Source organism: Myotis yumanensis, unplaced genomic scaffold, assembly GCF_028538775.1.
Source record: "Myotis yumanensis isolate MYYU_CA2020_CCGP unplaced genomic scaffold, mMyoYum1.0.hap1 SCAF_7, whole genome shotgun sequence".
In the NCBI taxonomy this organism is placed as follows: domain Eukaryota; kingdom Metazoa; phylum Chordata; class Mammalia; order Chiroptera; family Vespertilionidae; genus Myotis; species Myotis yumanensis.
Genome location: NW_027223758.1, coordinates 62,111,864 through 62,127,837, shown reverse-complemented (window position 1 = coordinate 62,127,837; position 15,974 = coordinate 62,111,864). Strand labels below are relative to the sequence as shown.

The 15,974-nt window shown below is 37.5% G+C and overlaps 1 protein-coding gene across 4 annotated transcripts in view; it reads left to right on the top strand.

Annotated features, from left to right (window-relative positions):
• Positions 1 to 14,986, top strand: part of PPP4R1 (protein phosphatase 4 regulatory subunit 1) — a 51,538-nt gene extending 36,552 nt beyond the window's left edge. For 2 of the 4 annotated variants that reach the window (XM_070420657.1, XM_070420655.1), the window contains exons 13-20: positions 486 to 581; positions 5,056 to 5,241; positions 6,210 to 6,371; positions 10,025 to 10,125; positions 11,836 to 11,956; positions 12,053 to 12,187; positions 12,657 to 12,798; positions 13,883 to 14,986. In XM_070420657.1, the coding sequence (XP_070276758.1) occupies positions 486 to 581; positions 5,056 to 5,241; positions 6,210 to 6,371; positions 10,025 to 10,125; positions 11,836 to 11,956; positions 12,053 to 12,187; positions 12,657 to 12,798; positions 13,883 to 14,046 (1,107 nt within the window). In that variant the 3' untranslated portion in view covers positions 14,047 to 14,986. The remainder of the gene's footprint in view (positions 1 to 485; positions 582 to 5,055; positions 5,242 to 6,209; positions 6,372 to 10,024; positions 10,126 to 11,835; positions 11,957 to 12,052; positions 12,188 to 12,656; positions 12,799 to 13,882) is intronic. The other 2 variants (XM_070420658.1, XM_070420656.1) reach the window with 2 other exon arrangements.
• The last annotated feature ends 988 nt before the right edge of the window (positions 14,987 to 15,974 follow it).

The following is a 15,974-nucleotide window of genomic DNA, read 5'->3' as shown; positions in this document are numbered from 1 at the left end:
ATCGTTGGTTCAGAATGAATCCCTAACCACGATTATCATTGGAGATTTGAAAACTATGCTATCTTTGCATTTATTTTGGGGTTGTTTTGTGTGGGGTTTTTTTTACTGTTAAAAATGTGTATTTGTGAAATTAGAAATAGCCAGGACTAGAAACAGTGGAAGAACTTCATATGACATCCCAAGTCCTCTATGTACTATTTTATAAACAAGCTAATTTTAAGTATTTGGGACATTTCAAAATTAATTCTAAATGTTTAATTACTTTTATTCTGAAATTCTTTTTCATACATGTAGCATCCTATTCAGCAAGTTTGATTTAAGGCAGGGGAAGTTCTTAATGAAGCCTTATGTATATTTATAAACTTTTAAAAACATGAAGAACTTATATGTATTTATATCTTTGGCAGTCTCAAAAGGTAAGATAGTTTAGATGAAGGAAACTTATAGACAGTTCAATTTTTTAAGTAAATATTTTTTCCTAACAGAACATGGACTCCACCCTTCGTTACATTCATAATGACTCAGACTTGAGCACTAGTAGTAGTTTCAGCCCTGATGAGGAAAGAAGAACTAAAGTACAAGTAAGTGACAAAGGTGCTTTCTTCGGTGTGGCTGTTGTTAATTCCTCTTGTAAAGCTACTTTTCACTGAATTTGTTCTGTTTTAAAAATTAAGACTAATATAGCATGCTTTCTTTTTTCTTTTTTTTATTAAATGTATTGGGGTGACATTGGTTAATATGATCGTATAGGTTTCAGGTGTGGATTTCTGTGTGACAAGATCTGTATGTTGCACCTTGTGCCCACCACCCAAAGTCAGATTTTCTCCTGTCATCATATATTAGGGTCTCCTTCCCTTTGGCAACCACCACACTGCGGTTTGTGTTCACGAGTTTTAGTTTTATGTCCCACATATGGGTGAAATTATATGGTTCTTAGCTTTTTTTGACTGATTTCACTTAGCATAATATTTTCAAGGTCCACCCATGTTGTGGCAAATGGCAGTATTTCATCCTTTGTTATGGCTGAGTAGTCTTCCATTGTGTATATGTACCACATCTTTATCCAGTCCTCTATTGCAGGACACTTTGGTTGTTTCCATGTCTTGGCCACTGAGTAATGCTGCAGTGAACATAGGGTTGCATTTATCTTTGCAAATACATATTTTCAAGTTTTTGGGGGTATATACCCAGGAAAGGGATTGCTGGGTCATATGGTAGGTAGCTGTATTCTTAATTTTGTTAAGAACCTTCATACTGTTTTCTATAGTAGATGTATCAGTTCATTCCTACCAGCAGTAAATGAGGGTTCCCTTTTTTCCACACCTCTCCAACATTTGTTAGTGCTTATCTTGTTCATAATAGCCACTTTAATAGGTGTGAGGTGGTATCTCATTTTAGTTTTGATTTGCATTTCCCTAATTGCTAGTAAGTTTGAACATCTTTTCTTCTATCTATTGGCTGTTCATATGTCTTCTTGGGAGTGGTATATTTTCAGGTCCTCTGCCCACTTTTTGATTGGGTTGTTTGTTTGTTGAGTTTTCTGAGTTTATATATTTTGGAAATTAAACCTTTGTCAGAGCTACTGTTTGCAAATATTATCTTCTATCTGGCTGTCTGCCTCTCTGTTTTGTTGTCAGTTTCTTTGCTGTGCAGAAGCTTTCTTTTTTTTAATATATTTTATTGATTTTTTACAGAGAGGAAGGGAGAGAGATAGAGAGTTAGAAGCATCAATGAGAGAGAAACATCGATCAGCTGCCTCCTGCACATCTCCTACTGGGGATGTGCCCTGTGGAGAAGCTTTTTAGTTTGATATAGTCCCATCATTTATTTTTGCCTTTACTTCCCTTGCCTTTGGGGTCAAGTTCATAAAATGTTCTCTGTGACCAAGGTTTATAAATTTGGCACATATATTTTCTTCTATGTAACTGATCAGTAATAAGAAAATGGAAACAACCATCAAAAGCCTCCCCAAAACAAAAGTTCAGGATCAGATGGCTTCGTCAGTGAATTCTACCATTCAAAGAAGACTTAAAACCTATCCTCCTCAAACTCTTCCAAAAAATTAAGAGGCAATACTTCCTAACACATTTTATGAGGCCAATATAACCCTGATAGCAAAACCTGGCAAAGGTAACACACAAAAAAGAAAACTACAGACCAGTATCTCTGATGAATACAGATGCAGAAATCCTAAACAAAATACGAGCAAATAGAACACAACAGTACATCAAAAAAATAGTATGTCACGATCAAGTGGGATTTATTTCAAGGACACAAGGATGGTTCAACATATGCAAATTAATCAGTGTAATACACCACATTAACAAAAGAAAGGATAAAAATCATATGGTCTTACCAATAGATGCAGAAAAAGCATTTGATAAAATGCAACATCCATTTATGATTAAACACTCAGAAAAATAGGAATAGAAGGAAAGTACCTCAACATAATATCATAAAGTACCTCAGCTAATATACTCAATGGGGAAAAACTGAAAGCTTTTCCTCTAAGATCAGGTATAAGACAAAGATGTCCACTCTCACCACTCTTATTCAACATAGTTCTGGAAGTCCTAGCCAGAGCAATAAGGCAAGAGAAAGAAACAAAAGGCATCCAAATAGGGAAGGAAAATGTCAAACTGTCACTTGTTGCAGATGACATGATTCTATAGAGAGAGAGAGAGAGAACCCTAAAGACTCCACCAAAAAACTATTATGGTCAAGTTGCAGGATACAAAGCCAATGTGCAAAAATCCATGCCTTCCTGAATACTAACAACAAAACTTCAGAGAAAGACAATTCTTTTTACAATTGCAACCAAGAGAATAAAATACCTAGGAATCAACGAAGAATATGAAAGACCTATGTACTGAAAATTAAAAGCATTATTAAAAGCGATTGAAAAAGACACAACAAAATGGAAAATTATTCCATGTTCATGGATTGGAAGAATCAACATAGTTGAGATGGCCATATTGTCTAAAGCAAAATACATATTTAATGCAATCCCCATCCAAATCCCAATGTCACTTATTAAAGAAATAGAATGAGAAATCATCAGATTTGTATGGAACCACAAAAGACCCCAAATAGCCAAAACAATCCTGAGAAAAAAAGAACAAAGCTGGAGGTATCACACTACCTGACTTCAAATTATACTACAGAGCTATGATAATCAAAACAGCATGGTATTGGCAGAGAAACAGACACACAGATCCACATGTATATGGACAAATGATTTTTGACAAAGCCAGAAACACACAAGGGAGTAAAGATAGTCTCTTCAATAAATGGTGCTGGGAAAACTGGACAGCCACATGCAAAAGAATAAAACTGGATTACAGTTTGCCCCCATGCTTTCAATAAGAAAATTCAAATAAGAATAAAATATAAGCAAAAATATTTCTCTACTCACACCTCTTACCCCATTTTTCATTCAGAATAATCACAGTTTCTTCTGTATTCCTTCATAAATTTATTGTGGATATATAAATATTGTGGGTTTATATGTATCCTTTTCTGTTTTTCAAAGAAAAATAGAATCGTATTATCATACCAAGATATTTCATCATGCCTAAGTTGCCAAGAATTCTAAGATACAGCTTGATTTTAGAGATGTAAACATGAAAAAAAAGGGAGGGGGGGCTTAATAAAGTGCCATCAATAACAAGTGGCACTCCAGTTGTAGAGATTTTAAATGTGGGAAAATATGCTTATGGAATCATCAGAACATGATAGTTTATGTCTTGCCTTTTGTTTGTTTGTTTCTTTCTTTCTTTTTTTTTAGTTGTATCTTGGAGATCTTTGCATTTGAGCACATAAGGACTCCATTGGGAGCAGGTGCTATAACTTCAGTAGTCCCTCACATGCTTCCAGGTCTCATTGCACTGTCATATTACAAGCAGTGTTACATTCATAATGATTATGCATGTTATTTCCTTCTAGGACTATAAACCTTTTTTTAAAAAATGTATTTTTATTGATTTCAGAGAGGAAGGGAGAAAGATAGAAACATCTATGATGAGAGAGAATCATTTATCAGCTGCCTCCTGCATGTCCCCTACTGGGGATTGAGCCCACAACCCGGGCATGTGCCCTTGACTGGAATAGAGTCCAGGACCCTTCAGTCTGCAGGGTGATGCTCTATCCACTGAGCCAAACCAGCTAGGGCTATAAATCTTATTATAGGTGGATTTCCTGGGTCAAATGGTATATATTCTTTATTTTTGTTGGTTCTGTTTATTAAAAATGGAATCGGTCTTTTAAAAATGTTCAGTCTTTTAAGTATGCTTTTACCACATATTGGAGATATTTTCAAGTCAGTACATGCAGATTGTCTCATTCTTTTAATGAATTTATTTCCATTTTAATTTATTTTTTAAAAGTAGATAAGTTTACATAGTTCAAAATTTGAAAGGTACAAAGGCATTCAGTGATTTTTTTTCCTTCCCAGTGTTTCTCCTACACCATCCATTTTGCTTCCCCCAAACCAACCAGTTTCACCTTTCTTTTGTATATCCTTCCAAAGCTATATTATACGTACCTAACCAAGATTGAATATACATTCTTCTTTGTCTCACATTTATATAAATGGCTAGCTGTGTATACACTTTAAATTTTTGTAGATAATTGGTAAATTTCCATCTGAAGGCAGGTGGTGGTGGTGTTTTTTTTAAAAAAATACATGTTGGTAATAGTGTATAAAAGTACCTGTAACCACATTCACTAGGTTACATCAACCTTTATAATCTTTGCTAACATTGAAAGGTGCTGGTCATATTTTTAATATTTCTTTTAAATTTAGAAATCAATTCTAATTGTCCTTTAAGCTGTTTTCTGTTTTAAGATCTTATTCATTGTTTTTCCTCTAGAGTTGCTTTTATTTATATATGCATTCTCCTCAGCATGTTTCTTTTCAGTTATATAACTGAAAATTTCAGATTGTTTTTCCTTTACTATTTCAAATGCTATGTTAAATTCATATATTTAAAAATAAGTTCACCTAACTTATATCTAAACTGCTCAAAATGCATCCCTGTCCTGTCTCTTCATTAGGACGTTGTGCCTCAGGCTCTATTAGATCAGTATTTATCTATGACTGACCCCTCTCGTGCACAGACAGTCGACACTGAAATTGCTAAGCACTGTGCATACAGTCTTCCAGGCGTGGCGCTGACCCTTGGCAGGCAGAACTGGCACTGCCTACGAGAGACTTACGAGACTCTGGCATCAGACATGCAGGTGAGTAAAACAGCCAAGGCATTAACAGCATGTGCATATAGAAGGCACAGTGTGTTGCCCTTCAAAACCCAATAGAATTTCTGTTCATGTTCTAGCAGGTACTTGGTATTATAGGAAATTATCTGCAGAAGAGCTTGAACCAAAGCACTTTCTTTTTACATTGTTCAAGTTGCACAGTTTGGTGACTTCTTTTTTATCTAAAGTATTAGAAATGATCACATCTGACATGTCTAAGTTCCTGATTTATAAATGTATTATTATCTAAAATTTATGTGTAGATTAATCCTTAAAACTATAGGATCTCATTTTCTCCATAGAAGCAGTGTTATAAATGCTTCTATTTAAAAACCTTGATAGAGCCCTAGCCGGCTTGGCTCAGTGGATAGAGCATCAGCCTGTGGACTGAATGGTCCCAGGTTTGATTCTGGCCAAGGGCACATACCTGGGTTGCGGGCTCAATCCCCAGTAGGGGGCGTGCAGGAGGCAGCCGATCAATGATTCTCTCTCATCATTGATGGTTCTATCTCTCTCTCCCTCTTCCTTCCTCTCTGAAATCAATAAAGAAATATATTTTTAAAAAATAAATAAATAAAAAATAAAAACCTTGGTAGAACTGTAGTATTACTAACACTGCAGAGTTTTGAGCTTGGAGTGCTATGAGCTTCGCTGTACAAGTGGGAGAAGGTTAACAACGTGTGCGTGCATGCTCTTCTCTGCACCACACACCACCACACCCTTGGAAAGAGACAGAGTGTGAAACATTGACCCTTGGTAATGTGTCTGGATATCTGTGACTTTTTGTGGCTCGGGGGTTTATTGACTTAACTTCCTCTGCCACAGTTTTCCAGAGGAACTGAGACCTTAGAAAGCGAAACTGCCGATAAGGGGGAACTACCGTATTGTCTAAAAGTTCAAGTACTAAGTACTTTGTGTTTAGCTTACTAATGCAATTATTTTTATTTCTGCAGTGGAAAGTTCGAAGAACTTTAGCCTTCTCCATCCATGAGCTTGCAGTTATTCTCGGAGATCAATTGACAGCTATAGATCTGGTTCCAATTTTTAATGGATTTTTAAAAGACCTCGATGAAGTAAGGATAGGTGTCCTTAAACACTTGCATGATTTTTTGAAGGTAACTTTAAATTCTTTTGCATAAAAACACACTAAAATTCCACTATAAATCTAAAATATTAATTTTCTGCTACTACCAAGATTAGTTTCTGTACGTTCTATAGAAGAAAATGCATCCAGGAGTTGATGGTGAGCTGTGACTTAAAAAAAAAAAAAATCCCATTCTAATCATTTTTGCTGGTGTCATTTTAATTTTTAATTAAAAAAAAAAATTGTGCTGCCCTGATCAGTGTGGCTCAGTTGGTTGGAGTGTCCTCCCATACACAAGTAGGTGGTGAAATCAATTCCCAGTCAGGGCACATCCCTGGGTTATGAGTTCGTCCTCCAGGTCAGGGCAAGTGCAGAGGCAACCAATCGATGTTTCTTATATCAATGTTTCTCTCTCTCTCCTCTCTCCCTTCCCACTTTCTGTCTCTAAAATCCATTTTAAATAAATACGCTAAATTTCATTTTTAAAGATTTTATAAATATTTGTACTTTTTCAAAATTAATGAATTAAATATGTGTAAAAGATTTTCATTAACATTAAGTTTAGAGGTTAGTCCTCACTCCTTTGATGTGGGATCTTTGGTGCCTGAGGTGAACAGCCCTAACTTTACAAATTGCTTGATACTGGCATACTGTTGTTAGACTTTAGCCTTGAAATTGGCACTCTCGTAGTTCTTTTTTTAAAAATTTTTTTAATTACACTTTATAGTCAATATAAATTTTATTAGTCTCAGGTGTATAGCATAGTGGTTAGACAATCAAATACTTCATAAAGTGTTCCTCCAGTATTTCCAGTACCCACCTAGCCACATAAGCAGCAATTTCAACCAGTGTGCCACAAAGAATTTTTAAAACATGCAAATTATGTTACATTACATAATTGGTCAAGGGCACTGAGAATAAAATACCTAGGAATCAACGAAGAATATGAAAGACCTATGTACTGAAAATTAAAAGCATTACTATTTGGTCAAGGGCACTGACCTCTTTTCCCTTAGATCAGTGGTTCTCAACCTTCCTAATGCTGCGACCCTTTAATACAGTTCCTCATGTTGTGGTGACCCCCAATTTCATTGTTACAAATTGAACATAATTAAAGCATAGTGATTAATCACAAAAACAGTATGTAATTATATATGTGTTTTCTGATGGTCTTAGGCAACCCCCGTGAAAGGGTCGTTTGACCCCGAAAGGGGTCGTGACCCACAGGTTGAGAACCGCTGCCTTAGATTGTCAAATAAAAAAATGACAGTAGCCAACACAACAGTAGTCATCTAATGTGAATGAATCAAAATTATACTCATTTTTTTTTGTCATATTGGCACAGAATCTATTTTTTGATGTGCTGCAGAATCGTAGTAATTAATTTGTGTGCCATGAGATGAAAAAGGTTGAAAATCGCTGACATACATAGTTATTACAATATTATTGACTGTATTCTCTATGCTGTACTTTATATCCCATGACTGTTTTGTAACTCTAAATTTGTACTTCTTAATCCCTTCACCTTTTTCACCCAGTCAGCCCCCCCACCCTCCCCCCGCTTTGGCAACCAACAGTCTGTTCTGTGTATGGTTCTCTTGTAGTTCTAAGGTTTGAGGAATTACCTTGTAATCCTACTTTTTAAAAAACATTGATACCATGTTGTTGTATCTTATACAGATTATACTGAAATTTTTCTAATTTTCCTAATTAATGTCCTTCGTGGCTATTTTTTCCTCAATTCAGAATCCAATTAAGAATTGCATATTGAATTTAAATATCATGTATCTTTAGCCCCCTGAAATCTAGAATAGTTTCCCTGACTTTTTGTTTTTAATGACATTGGCATTTTTGAAGAGGCCAAGCCAGTTGTTTTGCAGAATGCCCCTCAATTTGAAATTGTCTGATTACTGTTACACAATTAGATTCAGATTAAACAGGTTTCCTTTGCAGGAATATTACTCATCTCTATAGGTCAGCAGGTGTTTTCTGAATGCATCATATCAGGCCTAACATGATGTTAGCTTTTGTGATTACTGGTGACACAGTCCCGTCACTTGGTTATGGTAGTTTTGGCTCACTTCCTCCATTGTAAAACAACCTTTCACCTTTGTGATTAGTAACTTCTTGATGAGGTGATCTTTCAAACTTTGAACATCTTTTCCCCCAAATCTTTCACCCAGTGCTTTTTTCATCCATGCATCTAAATGAGGTTCTTGCCTGAATCAGTTGGTACTGTGTTGGCTGTAAAGACTGATTTTCTGTTTTTATAATTCCTTCTAGATTTATTAATTGCCTTTCTCATGTAAAGATAACCTTTTTATTTCTTCCCCTTTTTGGAAATATTTTAGTATTTGTGTGATCTCTAGAATTACTTTTTTATGTAATGTAATATAATCCATTTTTGTCATTTGTTTTGAACGTTAAATTTGACTAATTTGATATTGTTATCTCTACTTCTAGTCTAATACCTTTTTTCACTTTATATATTTTTTTCATGATAAAAACTTTTGTTAATAACGTTAATATATTTAGTCATTTTTTTCAGTTCCACTACATATATGGAATAGTTTCAGAATTACTCCACTAGTAATAATTGCAGCATGAAATCAACTAAGTCATGTTTAAGATTTCCTTCAGCACTTTCTATCCTTAGAACATAACCCATGAAGATGTATGGTCAGAGTACTAAGTTCACTCTGTGATTCTTATCTATTTATGTACCCTTATGTTTATTTGCTTCTATTTATATAAAATTTTAGGGTTTCCCCCATGTTGACTATAAACCTACTTTTAAATATTTGTAGAGCAACTATCAGGAAAGGGTGGGGCAAAAGTAGGTTTACAGTTGTGAATACACAAAACAGTTTATTCTTATACTAGAGGCCCAGTGCACAAAATTTGTGCACGGGTAGAGTCCCTAGTCCTGACCAGCGATCAGGGCCGATCTGTGGGGCAACGGGTGGGGAAATCGGGGGAGCCCTTGCTGGCACAAACCTTGGCCGGCCTGGCGCCAGCCCCGCCCCCCACTGCAGGGCGACCAGGGGGGTATTCGGGGGCCCCCTGCTGGCACCTGCCTTGGCTGGCCTGGGGCCTGCGGGCTGGGGGCAGCTCCTGTGTTAAGAGTCTGTAAGAGTCTGCCCCCTGGTGGTCAGTGCGCATCATAGCGACCGGTCGTTCTGCCATTCAGTTGATTTGCATATTAAGCTTTTATTTTTTAGATTAAATTATTTTTTTCTATATGAACAACAGTAAGCCGACTTTTGCCACCACCCTGTATTTATTGAACACCTGTTATGTGCCATCATAGTGCCATCTGCTGGGCATATATATGTGAATAAGAACATAATTTCTGTCTTCAGAGAGTTCATGATAATGAGGGTGTCATGTGAATAAAGTAGATGTGCTGTAATAAAGCTATGCTGTGGTACTGTAGAGTTCAGTGGAAGTCACTTGCTGGCTCAAGAAACCTTTGAAAAGAGAGTAATGACTCTTAAAGGTAAAGGTAAATGGGATTATCAGGGAAAAGAACCTAATACCTATTTTTAAGACCATTAAATGTATCTACTGAATGTATTCTGTAAAAGAATTAACCATAACATTTATAGTCATTTTTAAGCAGTCTAGTAAAAGAAGTAATGTCTGTGCTTTGTCCTAGTGAATTTGTTGTTGTTGTTATTTCAGCTTCTTCATATTGACAAAAGAAGAGAATATCTTTATCAACTTCAGGAGTTTTTGGTGACAGATAATAGTAGAAATTGGCGTTTTCGAGCTGAACTGGCTGAGTAAGTTCTCACAGTTTATTAGACTATGTTTTGGAAGGGTGTGTATTTATTTTAGCTTTTCTGGGTTCATTACTTTGTGTAGATCCAATTTTCTGTCTGGTATCCTGCTCTTTAACATTTCTTGTAATGCAGGGAATTTTCTTTGCTCTTATTTATTTATTTTTAGTCTGTTTCTCTCTCTCTTTTTTTAATTGTGGTAAAATACACATAACCAAAGTTGCAGTTGGTGACATATAGTATGTTAACAGTATTATACTGCCGTTACCACTCTCTAATTCTAGACCATTTCATCATCTCAAAAGGAAACCTTCGCCCCTCTCCATGCCCATCCTCTAGCAGTCATTAACCTACTTTCTGTCTCTGGATTTGCCTGTTCTGAGCATTTTCTATATAGAATTATATAACATGTGGCTTTTTGTGTCTGGCTTCTTCACTCAGCATAATGTCTTTAAGATTTATTCACAGATTTGTTCTTATTGTAGATCTTAACCTCAGCATACAATTTTTTTTCATACTAAATCAAGAACTTTCACTCTTTCACTTAAAGGAAGCACTTAACAGCTTCTCCTTGGCATATCCGATTTGCCAGCATCACTACTCTTGTGCTTTGGGACCAGTAATAAAGTTAGGGTCCCTTGGACACAACAGGCTCTGTGATGCCTCAGCAGGCAGGGTGAGAATCAGCTGCCAAGTGACCAACAACAGGTGGGCAGGGTGTGCAGTGTGGAGACGCTGACAAAGGGATGATTCAGTCCCAGGCAGGCAGGAACAGGATGGCTCGAGATTTCATCACACTACTCAGAACGGTGTGCAATTTAAAACTTAAGGTTTCCTTAATCCTGGAATTTTCCATTTAATATTTTTGGACCATGATTGACATCTGGCTACTGAAACCATGACCACAATTCACTTCCTGTTGATTACAAATGTAAATAATATTAAACATAAAATCTGAAAGGCAAAATTCTTATTCATGTTCAGGTTATTTCTTCATGAGTATTATTGCATCTACTCAAATTAGCCTGGTGAATGCTGCTAGTCTTTAGTTCCCATCAGACGTAATGGGAAAGTTGGTAGAGGACCACTTACTATGTTATCCCTAGTAAATGTATCATTGCCTCAGAAGCTGTACTTAATAAGTAATACACTGCTAGAACTCTTATTTATTTATTTATTTATTTATTTATTTACAAACAAAACTTTTAAATATTTTTTTATTTTCAGAGAGGAAGGGAGAGGTAGAGAGAGAGAGAAACATCAATGATGAGAGAGAATCATTGATTGGCTGCCTCCTGCACATCCCACACTGGGGATCGAGCCCCCAATCCGGGCATGTACCCTGACCAGGAATTGAACCTTGACTTCCTGGATCATAGGTCATCCCTCAACCACTGAGCCACACTAGCTGGGCTAGAACTCTCTTATTTACATAATTGATTGTAGATGGAGGTTTCTCAGCACATTCTAAACAGTTACTATGAGAAAAATGTGTTTTGTGTTCCAATTGAACATACTAGGGAATGCTTTGCAGACACAGCCATACAGAGATGGGAGGTGATGCTCTGCATGAGAGACCATGTTAATTACTAGTCTTTGCCTGTGTCCATCTTACAAGTAATATCCAGTATTACAAATTATTCAGATGATCAACCTGTTTTCATTTGTCTTGTTTTAAAATTGTAACTGTATTTTTATAACTCACTTTTGTAGACAGCTGATCCTACTCCTAGAGTTATACAGTGCCAGAGATGTTTATGATTATTTACGCCCCATTGCTCTGAATCTATGTGCAGATAAAGTTTCTTCTGTTCGTTGGATTTCCTACAAGTTGGTATGTTTTAAGATTTTTACAATTTTAGGTCAGCAAAGTATTTAATAAGATCATAAAACGAAGATATTCCTCACTTCTCCATGTTCACTCTCCTAGGTCAGTGAGATGGTGAAGAAGCTGCACATGGCGACACCACCAACATTTGGCGTGGACCTCATCCATGAGCTTGTAGAAAATTTTGGTAGATGTCCCAAGTGGTCTGGTCGTCAAGCCTTTGTCTTTGTCTGCCAGGTAAACAAAGACTCAGCCATTTGTGACACTTTTTTAAAAATCTAGAACTAGGTTTTATTCTTTTACTCTTTATCTCTCTCAACACCCTCTTTATTCTTGAAGGACAACTTTGCCACCTGGCTGTTTATAGGATCCCCTGTTCCTCAGTTGGGTATCTGCCTGGTTCACCAATCATTTATAAAGCCCGCCGAGCTCTTTGTAAAGCTGTCCCCAAGAGGGCACTCGGGGTCTGTGGAGTAGGGCACGGTGTGAGAATGAATGTGACCGAGAACCTCCAGGGCTGTGGAGCAGTTTAAAAACTCTCAGTGGGGCCTTAATTATGTCATTTTTGTTTTGAGTTCCCAAGTGCCTGGAATATTGGTTTAAAATCTGTAGCAATTATATTGTTATTAAAAGACTTTTCTTAGCTAGTATTATGGCTTAAGTAGACTAAATTTGCAACTCTAAAGCAGTTACTTCCTTTCGCCAGACTGTCATTGAAGATGATTGCCTTCCCATGGAACAGTTTGCTGTGCATCTGATGCCACATTTGCTAACCTTAGCAAACGATAGGGTTCCAAATGTTAGAGTGCTCCTTGCAAAGACACTACGACAAACTCTACTAGAAAAAGGTGGGTACATGACTCAGGAAAAGTGTCTGTGGTGGGGAGGAGATTCATAGACTATGTGAACAGATAAGGCCAACGAAAGGGACCTTTAATTATTGCCCTGCTAGTGAACTCTTTATAATTTAAAACTTACTAGTTTGAATATTGCACATTCACTTATGACTCTGAAAAATCACTGCCCTTGGAGCCCCACCCCCACCCTCTTGACATCTGTTATGTTGTTTGGGACCCAGGAGGCATGTTTGTGTTTCCTCCTCATTTTCATTCTTTTTTTTTTTTTTAATATATTTTATTGATTTTTCACAGAGAGGAAGGGAGAGAGATAGAGAGTTTGAAACATCGATGAGAGAGAAACATCGATCAGCTGCCTCCTACACATCTCCCACTGGGGATGTGCCCGCAACCCAGGTACATGCCCTTGACCGGAATCGAACCTGGGACCTTTCAGTCCACAGGCCGACGCTCTATCCACTGAGCCAAACCGGTTTCGGCCTCATTTTCATTCTTATGCAGAAGACATATGCCCCGTATTATTTGCTTTGATGCAAATTATAACTCCTTGAGATTCAGGTTGTTTTATTTGTTACAATCCCCCAAAATGTCTCATAAATATCATTAAAATGCATGAACTCATGAATGAATCATAGAAAGACGTTTTTAATAGACTTCAAAGAGTATGGGTGAATTAATATTGCTTTTTTCTCCTTTGGAATTCATTTAATTTTTTAAAATAGCAATTACAATAAAACAGCTAGAGAAGACTGGTTTTCAGTATATGTTTGGAATTTTGGAAGTGTTCCTTTTACTGAGCTAATTAATAGCTATAACACGTAAGTTTTTAATATATCTATTAGCTTCGCTGCCATTGAACATCATGAGACATGAGATTTAGTCAAATTATATCTGATAATTCTCTTACGCTTGGGGATTTTTTTATATAAAATCAATTTGGATTATTTATAATTCAATATAGCTTGTGTTTATACTTGTAGAAAATCATTTTATAATGACTAAGTACTTTGTATACTTGTGCTTAACAAAACTGAAAGTTAGACTGATTTTGTTTGCAATCTGCATTTGTTTCCAGATTATTTCCTAACCTCGGCCAGCTGTCACCAGGAAGCTGTGGAACAAACCATCATGGCTCTTCAGATGGATCATGACAGTGACGTCAAGTACTTTGCAAGCATCCACCCTGCCAGCACCAAAATTTCTGAAGATGCTATGAGCACAGCTTCCTCAACCTACTAGAAAGCTTCAGCCTCGGTGTCCTTCCCGCTTCCTAGGAAGCCGAGGTTCGACACGTGCTCCACACGCGTGTGAGCTGGACACTTTGAGGATGAAGAGAGACCTTCCTCTCTTGCAGACTTAATTGCAGATGCAAGTTGCTTACACCGACACCAGGGATTTTAAGAGTCAAGAGAAAGTACAGTAAACACTATTATCTTATCTTGACTTTAAGGGAAAATAATTTCTCAGAGGATTGTAATTGTCACCGAAGCCTTAAATCCTTCTGTCTTCCTGACTGAATGAAACTTGAATTGCAGAGCATTTTCCTTATGGAAGGGACGAGATTCCCAGAGACCTGCGTTTCTTCCCCTGGTTTTATTTAATGACCGATAGATGGAATTATAGCCAGACGGCGGCTGTGAGCCAGGACACGAGACAGACCTTCAGTATTAGCCTCACTGTTTCCACACAGGCAAGGACCTGTGCGCCTGTGGCTAGCCGCCCAGTCCAGCCCTAAGTGTGAATAGTTTTTGACGTGTGTTAATGGGAAAGGAGATTTTTTAATTTCTCATAAGGGCTTGATGCTAACACTAAAGTAGACTATGATTTTAACTCATAAATGCAGCATATTGCTGTACACATTTACGTGTGCCGAGTTATCTATGTCCTGAATTTTTTCATGCTGGTCATGACCTGAATGACATATATTAGCACGTATACTGTGTGTCAGGTGTTTTTAACTGGATCATGATCAGCCCTGAGGTGCATCTTTTCCTTCCCATACTGTACATATCTGTGACACTCTTAGGAGTGCTGCAGTCTTTAATCATGCTGTTTAAAACTGTTGTGGCACAAGTTCTCTTGTCCAAATAAAATTTATTAATAAGATCTGTATAGAGAGATATATACAGTTTTGATTGTTTTATAGATGTCTGCGAATAAATGCAATTTGTGACCTGTATTAATGATTTAGTATAAAATGGGAAAACTAGATTAAAAATATGTCTTTTAACTAGTTTAGTAATTTCTTTGAAATTGGCTCATGCCCCCTGGGCTGGGTTCCACGCTTGGCAGGTGGCAGAGGCATCCTGAGCGCTGTGCTCCCTGGGGCTGGTCGAGGTGTGTCTTGTCTCTCATCAGGTGTGTTAGGTCAATGGCAGCCAATTCCTGGAGCCTGTCTACTGTGCAGTCTTTGTTACACAGGATCTTCCAAGGGGGAAAAAATGGGCTTCCAGAGGCAGTTATAAAAGCAAGCAAGCAAAGCTAAAAAATTAATGATTCAGCAGTTCTTTGAAATCCCCCCAGAAGCAAAAACAAAACTGCAAAAGAATTCATACTCAAACTATTAACTTCACAATAGATAAATGAATAGAGTGGCAATAATTCTGTCCTTGGAGGGACTTAACACTGGTGGCTGATCTCAGAAGATATTCTGGTATCTCAGGACTTTTGAATAACTAAGGTGAAGAGGAAAACTACATTTTTCTCAGCCCATTGCCAGGTGTCTCAACCACACAGGTCCCGGTCTCTCCACCCTGCCTGACTCCTAGGTCATGGCACACTGGGTGATGTCTGCTGCCCTTCCTCTTGTCTGGGAGAAAGTTTTGTGAGCTTTCAGAGTATCCCTCACTAAACCAGCAGACTTCCTCTTTGCTGGGTGGAGTGGCTTGAGGCTCACCTTTTTGCCAAGTCTTGGGGGTATTTCTGTGAGCCAGACCACTGTTGAGTTGTTGTTTTTATAAGTTTTTACTGATTTTTAGAGAGAGGGGAAGAAAGAGGGAGAGATAAACATGAAGATCTATCGGCTGCCTCCTGCATGCCCCCACCAGGGATCGAGCCCAACTTGGGCACGTGCCCTGACCAGGAGTCGAACCAGTGACCTCTTGATACATGGGGTAATGCTCAATCACTGAGCGACACTGGCCGGGCCAACTGTCAGTTTTCTAGAG